The sequence below is a fragment of the Chelon labrosus genome (assembly GCF_963514085.1).
Source record: "Chelon labrosus genome assembly, chromosome: 7".
In the NCBI taxonomy this organism is placed as follows: Eukaryota; Metazoa; Chordata; class Actinopteri; order Mugiliformes; family Mugilidae; genus Chelon; species Chelon labrosus.
This window is the reverse complement of record NC_140343.1, coordinates 14,089,791-14,102,742: the sequence shown is the minus strand read 5'-3', so window position 1 is coordinate 14,102,742 and position 12,952 is coordinate 14,089,791. Positions and strand designations below refer to the sequence as shown.

At 44.3% G+C, this 12,952-nt stretch overlaps 1 protein-coding gene across 3 annotated transcripts in view; it reads right to left on the bottom strand.

Moving 5' to 3' along the window:
- The window catches only part of tle5 (TLE family member 5, transcriptional modulator), a 41,189-nt gene that overhangs the window by 19,888 nt on the left and 8,349 nt on the right, over nucleotides 1-12,952 (bottom strand). For all 3 annotated transcript variants that reach the window (XM_084547709.1, XM_084547710.1, XM_084547711.1), the window contains exons 2-3: nucleotides 4,039-4,127; nucleotides 374-437 (exon numbers count right to left, since the gene is read on the bottom strand). In XM_084547709.1, coding sequence (XP_084403835.1) covers nucleotides 374-437; nucleotides 4,039-4,127 — 153 coding nt within the window. The remainder of the gene's footprint in view (nucleotides 1-373; nucleotides 438-4,038; nucleotides 4,128-12,952) is intronic.

The following is a 12,952-nucleotide window of genomic DNA, read 5'->3' as shown; positions in this document are numbered from 1 at the left end:
TAGAGCAAGCGTGGACTACTGCAACCGCAAGCATCAATAAAAGGAGCTGATACGTTGGGAACCGTAAAATTCTGATGGATCAGACCATTTGGAAGCAGTTTTTGACTCCTTTTTCCCCATGCACAGAACCGTAATCCTTTAAGACGAGCCCTAAAACGTGATTATTTGCAGTACAGAGGCAAGATGGTGAAGGAGGACGGGGTACATGGAAAAAGTGAAAACATAAAACGTACAGGAAATAGTCTCTTTGCATATAAACATCTGAAAAAAACACTCACACAACAATCGAAACAATAAATTGGTTAGACATGCTGTGATCGAATTACATTTGGGTATACACAAACCATTATCTCTGGGGTTGAGCTTGACTCACCATGATATAATGGCGCTGCATCTCCGACTTCTCGCTGGCCAACTTGTCACACTCAAGCTTCAAACTGGTGAGAGATGGAGAGAGGAGAGGAGAGGAGCAGAGTCAGACCTTGTTATTCAGCTCAACATCTTCCTTCTAAAGCGCTGACACCCGGTGACTTCTACCCCCTTCATCATCATTACCTCCACTTTCACAAGCGGCACTGTCATCACTTTCATCACCACTTCAACCCTCACCTTCATCATCATCAGCACCACCACCACCTCCGTTCTCATCATCTCAGCCGCCATTACCATCTGTATCATTGCCGTCTCCATCATTGTCATTACCGCCGTCACCATCCTCACCTTTGCTCGTGACTGGCCGCGCTTTCAGGCGTCGATCGACAGGAGGCGGCGATACTCATTGTGATCTCCACACACACACACACACACACACACACACACACACACACACACACAAGCCGAGCCAAAATATCTGTGAGGCAGTGAAGTAAAAACTCTAAATATAGTGTCATAGCGTTCACTGCGACCCGGCCCCTGAGACAGCCATTAGCTGTAATCATGTCAGCACTGATGTCACGCGAGGAGACAGGACAAAGGAGGACTCGTCAACAAGTCAGCTTCATTGTCAAATAAAAATGACAGCGGTAAAAAAAAAAAAAAAAAAAAGGACCTCTCGATGATTTTGATTGAAGCAGCCAGTTAGAACGTGCCAGTCTTAGAAGACATAATCTGATGTGAGCACAGGGTAAGACTCATCAAAGCATGCACAGGCACACGGTTGGTAGGTTCAGATTTAAGATAAGTCTGAAACCTGTTTGATGGTGTGTGTGCATATTTATGCTGGGATGTTCTTCTCAGCCGTCTGCAGGAATGACAGCTCGATTATAGCGAGCGATGGCGGCGTCTCCGTTGCTGTAGGTTTTAACTGGCAGACTGAACACAGTGTTAGACGCCGCCAATGATGTGAGCTCACTCTTACGCGCGGCATTGTGTTTCTTCTATAATTATCGAGCAGCTGTAGCGTTGGCTGGAGTTTCAGTTTTGGGTGTTCATCCTTCTTCTGACTTAAATTTTTGTTGTACTGACATGATAACACTGAAGAGTATACAGTACGATTATGTGTCTTATTTGATCAGGAACTCAATTCTAGCTTGAGTTCCTGCTTAGGCTTGAGGTTATCAGTCCATCAAAGAGATAGCACAACACATACTCGCACCAAGGGACAACAAAGAACCCATGGACGCAGGAACATACAAACAAAGGTGTGGATTAAATGTTAGGACCTAATTGCTTTAGGCAACATTGTCTGAAAACTAGATTAAAAGACAATGAAGACAATAAAGTTGTCTATCTATCTATCTATCTAAAAAAAACATAAGAATCTGGCCTTCTGAAAGGTCTGCTGACCACCAACCAGAGGACTCCTACCCTTTTAAATCCCAATTTCCTATATTATATCATGTTGCTAGCCAAACAACAGCCATTCAGGGGTCCATTCTTGTAGAAAAACATTAAAAACCTGCAAAAATCTAAAACGTACACTGCAAAAAATGTACAAAAACGATGTTTTTTGTGATTTTGTGATATTTTCACTTGGCAATACAATAACGCGACCACTATTTTGGTACATGGATGTTATCGTTAATTCCCTATGCTTTCACAACTCAGTCATCAGTTCCTATTTTTCACTCGTAAGAAGGATATTGTTTCCGTACATGTGAGTATTTCATGAGAAACATTCACATGTGATAAAAATATGAAAGCATCTGGAACCTAACTATTTTCTAAATGTGAAGGAAGGAAGAACAGCTGCAACCAATACTCGTAGTTAAATGAAGATGTGCACGTGTATTAGGTTGAATATTGCGATACACAAACACAATTTCGGTCCACTTAGAGGACGGAGACTGCTCCCGCCACATCACACAACAGATACCCAACTTGTTGCCCGGTCATACAGGACAGGTTGTATTTTTTTAATTCTATTTCCTATTCCTGTTTGTGTACGAGCAGCTTCTACTTATCCAAAATGCTCCCCTCCCACCTACATAAAACCCTTCCTGCTATCCCTCTGTACATGCGTAGGCTGTATGGTGGGTTGTCATGACGACTGGCGTCCCTGCTGCCAGCCTACCTAGGATTGGCTGTGTGCCTCCTCTGATTGGTGCTCAACAGCCCCCGGGCCTGCACCGCTGTTCTCAAACGACACTTTGATGGAGTTTTATTGCCGATTCTTCCGTCTCTAAATCGCTCCTGCTGTCATCTTTATTTTGATTTATGTATTCCCTGATCTATTTATGCATGTGAACGAGGGAACGGGAGACGAGGTGGGGGGAAAGAGGGTGGTGTGTGCGGTGGGAAGAGGAAGACAGCGACAGCTACAATGCTTGCTACTATACCCGGGGGAACGCCTGCGGTACGTTTGTCTTTTAAAGTCTTCAGCAACAGACAAGCGCAGTGCAGCAGCAGAGTGCTACAAAGCCTTGTCTGTGGCTCCCGAGACCCCACACCCGATCCCAGGCCCCCTTCTGAGTCAATAGGCACTGTATGCATGTTCTGTGTGCTCAGACAAAAATGGTATTCTTTCAACAGCGCCCTGACTCTCTGAAGGGGGTTAAACGGTGCTGCTCGCTGTTGTGGGAATTAGATAAACCAAAGGCGAGGAAAAAAAGACGCGCAGGGCGTTACTGCAGCTTCAGAATCCTCTGCATCAGACCAGAGCAGGGATTTTTCACACTGTATGTTAAGACTTTCATCTGCCGTTGCCTGTGTCTGTAAACGGCAGATGCAAGCCTCTGGAAGATTCTGTGAGTACAGGTACAGAGGAACAAACCAACCTCCTCAGGAAGGAAGGCCGGCTTCAAAGACTCCACAAGCACAAAGAGAGGATTTCTCGCTGAGATGCAGACCCTGTGGCATCCCTCCTTCATAACAGCTATCAAACACATCAGTGAAGGTCGGACTTCGGAAAAACCTCAGACTTCTGGAACTGTAGCAGTATTTAAGCAGTAAAGGATGATCAATAGCCGAGGGCAAACGAGACTGATAGAGGTACGAGTCAATAAATAATGCCGTGTGGCGATAGAGACGAGATACAGGTGTAACGAAGTCAGACATCTTCACATTTTAATCACACAACAGAGGGACCCTCAAGCTCATGCTACATTTGCCGTTTCCAGCTTCGAAATAATTTCTTGAAGGTTTCCTGCAAATTGGTTTGGTGCTAATTAGAGTAAAACACAGACTGAATCATACTGTTTAGTCTGTTTGCTAAATTATTATCAATGATTGTCCTGTTTGAATCTATTTTAGAATAAGACCAGAGATGTGATCGGAATAATAAATATAGAAATAAATATAAAATCCAGTGTCCACTCCAGTGTTGCTGCTTATTGGTTAGCTGTGACAAAGTGCTATAAAGATTCATGCATCCACATTAAAAGCCACTTCTGTCCAAGACACGGTAGATTACTGAAGCCACAGTGCAGCTCAGTTCATTTGTTTAACATACCGTAGCGACTACAGTTACAAAAGTATGTTCAACAAACAAAACAAAGTAATACACCATAGCCTGGGGCAATACTTCTTAGTAGAAAGAGCTACACTTATCAGAGGTACTCCATTCAGTGTGTGTGTGTGTGTCAGTGTTTCTGTTTGCACCTGTGGTATTGTGCTTGGAGAAACTGGAACTCATCCTTGATCCGGTCACAGGAGTCAGAGGTTGTGAATTTCAGCTGCTGCGATGAGGCCTAGCGAAGAGAAAAATATGAGAAAAAAAACTGTGAGAAGAGTAGGCACAATGAGGTGGAGTGAAAAGACGGGGGGGAAAAAAGCTGAGTGAGAGCAATAATTAGAAACATGAACGAGTGGGTTTTCAGTTCACCACGGTCCAACATGTACCACATTACTAAGAACTTGGTTGCCAAGTATGTTTCCACACACAAGGGGTCAAATGATTAAAACCTTGTGTAGATTAGACTAAAACTGTTTGCATACTCAAAAGCCGAAACACGCATACCTACCGCTCCTGCCAGGTTTTTTAAACCATGCATATGCACCGTACTGTCATACTGTTTATCTTAATCATTGTGAAATTAAACACAACCACACAGGCCTAACCCCACACACAGTCATAATTAGCCATAAATGGATTTCGACACACACCTTCTTAACCTTCTATAGACACAACCGAGGATCAAACTGTCCTCAGTCGAGCACAGGCAGCATCTCCACAGCGCCGGAGCAGCCTTAAGTGTTATTACCCAGGGTCATTATGAACAACAGCACATGCTGTGAGCCATAACAGCCCATTGATTGATGACACACGAGTGAGTCACACTTCAATAATCCACTGTGTGTTATTATTTCAACATTCCTTATTGTTATTCCAACATTCAGCTTGGGTGATGATGTGTAAACCTACTGGACCGCTAGAATAAATCTATGTAGTATAAATGATGATGGTAACACACTTTTATAAATATTGTTGTAGGGAACGTGGTTGATGGCGTCCTTTGACTTTGAAAAGACGGAGCTCCCGTTAGATGTTCTCTCCTCGCGGCAACGCAAAAATAAATCTTTAAATAAAGTAGTAATTGTTTCTAACTTCACAAAGTTGATTTAACCTGCGTTTACTCTGCCGCTTTTACTTTGCTAAATGGCAAATATCCCAAACGCCACGATTATTCAAAGTGGAAACACAAAGATTCACAAAGATGTTCATGAAACAAGAGGCCCAGTACCGTGAGTTGTTAACTTGCTCTGATGGCAAAAAAAAACAAGGCTACATATCTAGGGTGAAAACTGATGTGTTATTTAAGAAGACTGCTCTGATTTTCTGCCTTCATACGCAATATATTGTCCTGTGCATTTGCGCTACAGCCTGGCCACAGTTATTTATTAATTTCATAGCAGAGCCTGCCATATTGTAAATAAATATATAAGGCATTTTGGATGAAGCGGTGCACCAAATGCCACCCATGTTTTACCAGAAAGAGTTTGTCCGGGCCTAATACAGCAGGCTACATCATTGTGCTTTCACCTAGCCCGGCTGTTACTATTAGCCCTTATTGTAATTCTGTCCATACTACATTCCCCAGGCAGCAGTGAATGGACGGGTTGTGTGTTAGAGCGCAGCAAGTATCAAACCCAAATAGGGACAAAATCTCATTATTTCAGCAGGCTGCATAATAGGTCAGGTGGGGGAGGGGAGAGAAATCGACATTTTCCCCCCACTACGACTGAGCAGACATAAAAAACCATCAGAAATCTGATTGCAGCACTTATGGGAAGCTAGCCCAGCCGCTGTTAGGAATGACCTGTCGCTTTGTACCCTGCTCCCCACGACGTGTCGCTCAGTTCTCATTTTTAACTACAAATAGGCTGCTTTGCATTCACAGAACCATTGCCAGAGAATATGCTAAGCCACAGGATTGCTTCAGGTTGTAGGAACAGACCTGCTTGCTTCAAAGGCTGAATTATTTTTCACTTTGTGGCTCAGTAGGCAGCACTTGGCTCTAACATGGTTAAGGATTGCGGATGAAATCTTACTTAAGTCTCCCAGGGTAAAAACATACATAGCAATAAAAATATCAAATTGGGGTTGTATCAAACACGTTTTACATTAGGCACTCTAATCATTAAAGGCCACAACTGGAAAATTCAGAAGCATTACGACTGGATGAAGCACAGAAAGTTGTCTGGTCATTTAAAAAACACACACACACCGTCCAGTAAAACAGAGGCAAATACAGTGACCGCAGCCATTACACTTTCAAATGTCACGAGAAGTGCTGACATTATCACGCTGCCACCACACACATGAACCTCCGATCCACACAAACCGAGCTGCTGCTTGGAGACGCAGGCCCCGACTGTAAAGCAGAAAAACCTTAAAAAAAATCCATTATCTCTGTAGCCAGTATGGCATGGACCAAACTCTGCAAACAACAGAGCAGTTATATGGGTCTGCGCCACACAGAGACTGTGTCAACACAAGGCACTTGGCTACAGGCAGCTGTGCAACTCACACTGCACTGTGTTGCGCATGTTTTGTACGTGTCTACGTACAGGTAGCCACTTGCGCCAGAGGGTAGAGCTGTTGCTCGAGATCCGATTTCCTCCCTGTGAAGCGAAGTATGCAAACGTTTAAAATACCAACGTCTCTCTGAGTCAACTGCCCCAGGTAGTTAAGAGCAGGGAACAGGGGTGGAAGCAAACGGAAACAAAAGACAAAGACACAAGAGAAAGAAAAGCAAAGCACGCTGACGAAAACAAGAAAAGCACGCAAATATGTCTTAAAGAACATCACACAGCCACGCAAGGCAGCAGATTAGGACTTTAATGACGTAGAATTTACTTCCCCAACACCGTACAGGTCTCATTGAGAAGATTAACAATTTAAAAAGTAATGTTTTAGGAGGCTAAATTATTATTTAGTGAAATAAATCAGGAACCTAAACTGAATCTTTGCATTTTCTAAAAACATTACACCCAGCGCTCTTCGGCCCTGTTATCAGACCAAACCATGGTGTTTCAATGAACTTGTTTTTGAGCTGATCAACTGCGGCTTATCCGTTTTTAATTAGGCCTCATCTTTATTCCGATCCTTCAGTACGGTGTTTCATGATGGAATAAATCCTTAAGACGGCAGAGGATTCTACCCCAAAGACAAGGGATACAGTGGATTTTATAACACGGGCAGCCAGCGCAAAGGAAAGTACTTGGAAGTGGTCAACATGTGGTTGCCTGTGGATACAAGATTAAATGTCACACACACTTCCCCTTCTACTTTAAAAAAGTTTCACAGATTTCTAACGGATCAGAGAGCTCTGCAGCACAAAGGATGCGTTTTTGCCTGAGCTCAGCTCAAACGTGGCCATATTTGGCTGATGGCTGGGATTCATTTACAAGTTTGGCTGGAGGTGATTCATTCAACAGTCAAAGATTTGTTATTCAAAACTAAATCAAGCACAGAAAGCCTACAACAGAACCCCACTTCACCACAACACTTTTGCTAATCTGTAATATATAAAAGTGGCAAGAGTAGCATATTAGTCAAATGCTAAAGTAGAGCACGCATTTGTATGCAACGTAAGTACATAAACAGGCAAGAGTCTGAAGGACAATTCTCTGATACTTTGGCTACTATACAACCAGAGTATGTGAGCCTATTCAAGCCCCATGCAATATAAACTGCTAACAATGTTTATTATCTCTCTCTGTGTGTCAGTGACCAAAACAAGGTGCTGTACGGGGACCTGAGAGCCCACAACAGATGGATGCCCATAATGTTAATGAAATACTGTCGTAATATTGTGACACATGCCATCTGCCGCGACAAAAAAAAGGTGCCTCCACGCTGCGGGAATGAATACGTGTTTTGCGCAAAGGGAGATGCTAGGCTAATATATGTGTGTGTGCTTTTGCTTGTGTTACGGAGGAATATGCTGGACGGTGTGAGTGGGCCAGAGGAAGATGAGCGTGTGTGTGTGTGTGTGTGATAGAGCGTAAGAGAAAGCCTTAACAGTGAGTATGAGGGACAGATTTTTGTGTGCGCACATCTGTGTGCTGGGTGTGATAAGCCTCTACGCACGATGCTCGGCTGCCAGAGGAACAAATATTCCCTGCCATGAATCATACACAAGGACACAGCGGCCCACACACGCTCTTCCTTGCGTGGAAAAAAATTTGCATAGCACACACACACACACAAACGCTCATGCACGGCACCTAAAATGTAGGACAATCTCTAATTTGATTCTGCCCTGCTCCTTTGAGACGTAATTAAAGCATTAAAAAGCTTTGTGCGCTGGTGTGGCAATTGAGACAGTCTTCAGCGAATAAATGGGATTCATCGTTTCAGGAAATTGCTGCCCCACCCCCCTACCCACCCAAAGCCTACTCATCGTCGCTCCCCCCGCACGCCCACCCCTTCCCGGCCTCATCATCTGGTCCAATCCATGTGAAATCTACTGTGAACCACAATGTCTATTTTAAATAAGAATCAGACTAAGGCCGTTTCTGCTCCATAGATCAGTCGACAAAAAACGATGGGAAGGGATGGAGATTACAGGGAAGGAGCCCGGCTTTGCGAGTGCACACACAGATCACACTACAGCGATTAGACACACCGACAATACATGAATACAGTGGAGCATTTACACACGCAAGCAGAGTACATCACAAACACACACACAGACAGAGAGAGGAGCGCATACACTCGCGCACACACACAATAACAGCAGGATACATTGGAAAACATCCTCCTCAGTATAAATCCTGCCTGAGGGTAGTGGCAGTGGGGGGATTGTATTTCCTGGAGCACTGCCTGACTGTTTACATCTCAGTTGGGGTGTGTTTGTGTGTGGCATACAAGTGTGTGTTTGCGTGTTGGGGGCAGGGATGGAGCCTTGGCATTGTAATCACTCACTAATGACTGGATGTTATCTCACTCCCACTTTTAAATGAAAGCAGAGGATCCACACTGACGAACCGTTGGCCTATTTCTCAATGCCAGGTTGCCTGCTTGCTCCATAGCAACAGTCTCAAGGATGCCATTTGAGCCACCCGCCTCGTCCATCACGGATTCCCGCTGCTCAGTTCTGAGTGCAGAGGATGGACGCGAACACATTATTATTCAAGGATAACACTTTTCCAAAAAAAAAAAAAAAAACGACTGAAAAGAAACGGATTTCTGTTAAAAGCAAACTATTCATTTGTCTTTTTCAGTTGGGTCCGGTGGCGAGATTACAAATTGTAGGGGTAAATTTAATCCTAGATGCGAGTGACAGTATGTGTGGTTTAGATAAACACGACGAGGGATTGACCAAACCACTTATTTTCAGAACAAATACAGTCACTCACATTTGGGCGCTCGCCGATACTGAGTTTTTAATAATAATCCAGCTTTTCCACCATAAATATCCACCGACACCAAAGACAATGCCTGCTAAAGCACGACTGCTATGCTGGTTTCAATCCACTGCTTCGTTAAACTATTCAGAGACATCCAGCAGAAACTCAATTAAGAAAGCTACTGCAATGCTGTGAAGGTTGGGACTCACAATTGAGGTTCCTCTGCAGAAGATGACGAAATCCCAAATAAATGGCTGGTTAAGAGCGTGTCTGGCATTTTTGTATATCTGCACATTTTTTGTCACTTCCCCAGAGCTTGCTGAAAGGTTGACTACTGCTGTGTCTTATTTTTATCGTTCCACTGTTTCCCCATCAAATGCCAAAACTACAGCAGCTGGCCACAGGGTGCCCACACCATAGTCTCATAACAAACCAAAGAAATTTACACATTTAAAAAAAAAAAAAAACATGAGCAACGTCTGGCGATGTTATCTTTTGTCTTGTTGCTCCCACAAAGCAGTTGGTGTTTTTTTTTAGTTGTGTCTGAGGCCACGTCCACACGTACGAAAACGATCTTTTCCCTCTCCGTTTTCGATCATCGTTTCAAGAAATATCCGCGTCCACACAGGTCCGTTTCAGCACGACCGAAAACGCTACTTCATATTCCAGGCCTATAGGTGGCGCTGTTTCAGGCTACCTTTACACGGAAACTATCTGAAGCAAAAGCGCAAAAGTGGCGTTTCGTTTTCACTTTTAACTCCGCATTTAGACCAGCGTTTCTGAAACAAATCTGTGTTCAAACGGAAACGCAAAAGTGTGTGAAATTTCATACACATAGATGCAGTATACCGCCAGATGGCTAGGTGGCAACACTCCCAAGAGTGCCTGCGTAGAGGTATTTACTTTTCTTCTACTTTTCCACGCTTAGCGCGCGAAATACATTAACCAAAACAACCACTTGGATACAAATTATTGCGGCTAGGGCCTGTTGAACCTCCATCGCGGAGCTCGACATATTATTTACTTGTTTTTCCGGTCCTGTCGCATGCTTGTCACGTCATTTCTATTCGACGAGAAACGCAGTTTTGCGTTATTCACCCTTTGCACGGTGACGCGAGGGTGGAGCGTTTTTAAGATTTCCACTCTGGAGGGTGGTTTCACTTTTTTGCGTTTTCAACCCCCAAAAACGCCGTCACCATCTAAACGATATAGGACATCCGATAAAATGTTTTGCGCTTTTCACCTCCAATCGTTTCCGTGTAAAGTGCCCCTCAGTTTCAGAAATTCACCAAAAACGGAGAGGAAGAGGCGGAGCATGCGCACAAATCTTGAGCGCTGTTTACAAATCGCCTTTTTTGCTCGGCGTGGTGGCACAGGAGCGTGATATGTTGCCCTGGTAACCCTAATAGGCTCAACATCTTCTCCAGCAGGAAAACTAGCATGTAGTCCGCCATTGTTGTTGATGTTGTTACGAGACGTCTCTCGGGAGGTGGAAGGCTGCTCGGGAGTGTGGCGATGACGTCATCGTTTTCTCCGTTTGTGTCCGTCCACAAAGAAACGCAAGAGCTGCGTTTGCGAATTTCTCCACCCTGGGACCCGTTTTCAGAAAAGTGCGTTTTAGGGCTATGCGTTTACAGGATACGTGTGGACGATCGGCCAAAACGATGAAAAACTTCTGCGTTTCCGTGTGGACGGCCCCTGAGTGGGGTACGTTCACATCAATGCCGCTATCACGTCCTGTAAATTAGCTTTTTGTTCTTCAAAATAACTCCTGACACTGCTACAGCTATTTCCTGCCTGTCGTGTATTGGTGAACAGAACACATGGAGTACGTGTTTAACATGTAGGCAAACCTTTCAGCGAAAATCCATCATGACATGATTCACAGAGCCAGACGTTGTGGCTTAAGCCTCTTGCTAATATACCAGCACCAAACAAGATCACATCCTCCGTCTAAGAATAGCTCCAACCAAACAATTCCATCTAAATATCCCGGATTAGTGTTTGGACTGAAACATATGAGCCCAGTGATCTGAGAGAGGGACAGGGCTAACTGGCCAACATCCAAGTTCACCCCCAGCCAACTCTGTCTGGACCAAAGGGAAGCCTTGCAATGTAAGTGTGTGTTGCTGTTTGTGTGTGTGTGTGTGAGAGGAGAGGCTGAGGAATAGGATTGTGTCTTCAGCCGCTCTGGACAGGGGCTTTAGAGCGCGGGGAGAGCCTAATCCTGTTTCGGCCAGGAATTTGATTTTGATTATTATCTCTCGCAAACCAAGCACAGGCTTACCCCCATTTCTGCAGCGTTATCCCCACAACACACACACACACACATGCACACACACATCCCTCTTTCAGCCCAACAGATTTGACCTCGTTAAGACGATTTAAAGGGGATTATTCTACTTTTATCACTTCGAGTGAAGTGCCCTTACAAACATAGGCTTGGCATGGCTTGCCTTCCCTCCCCACTCCGCAGAACTATCTTGACCCTGTGCGCAAGACAAGCTAAGCGGACAGTACAACACACACACAAACATGACACTAGGCACAGAGCCCTGCGAACACAAATGGACAAAAAAATGTCCATGCTTTTGTGTGTGTGTGTGTGTGTAGATATTGTAGACTACACGTACACATTCACAGAGGCATGTACACCAATAGAGCAAACACAGGTTGGGGAAGCCATACTATATCACACACACACATGCCACAGTAAAAGAGTGCAGAGATTGCAAAGCCAAGGGAAGTGGGCAATTTGTCAAGAGTGGGGAAAGTGGTGAGGCCGACAGTACTGTGGGTTTGGAGACCATGGCTGAGATTAAAGCCAGGCTCGCAAAAGGGGGGGGTTTTAAGATTACACCCAGTACGGTTGTGCGGATGATTGATGCCTGCTTGTAAAAACCAAGGTTATTACTTACCACAGCGAGCAAGGAGGAGGAGGAGGAGGAGGAAAGACGGGGAGGGTGGAGAGGAAGATTAGTCCCAAAGTTCGCAACAAGTAAGTGGACGATGAAAGCAGAAAGCTGGAGTGCACCAGGGAGCTTGTGCTTTACACGTTGAGGTTATATTGAAGTTCCAGCACTAAAGTGTGTGCACAAAACCTTACAATATCTAAATTGTTATTCCCTGAGTCTATGCTAATGAGTAATCTTTACATGCTGAGACAAACAAACAGAAAATGGCCCATTGGTCATTGTGAGTTATTTTTCACCCAGACTGTCGAGCGTTTTTATTTTTTGGAACAACTACTTAAGACTTTTGCTGTCAGACTAATTTCTCTCAAGAATGCAGATGACTTTCGCTTCTGCCTCTTGTGCCAGTGCCGCCCCAAGGCTGACGGCTTCAGCCAGAAAAACAGCAGAAAAATTCTGCGCTGTAAGCTACACCCAAAAGTTTCTGCATATCTGTAATACGTTTTTTTTCCATAACTCTAGGCTCCGGTTCCTGCATCGGAAACGCTCCGAGTGCATAGTCCATGGAAAAACGTTCCTGCGGTACGAAGGTAGCTTTATAAATATTCACTCTCACTCAAGTCTCCTCACCGATACCTTTAGCAACGTGCCCACAGCATCGTTTAAAACACTATTTCTCGTCAGAATATCCACAAACATTCACAAAAAACGTAATTACTACGACTGATAGGATGTCCTGTTGCAAATATCAAGCATGTTTAATAATTACGGGACTGGCAAGCCCTGATGTGCACTCAGGAACTGCA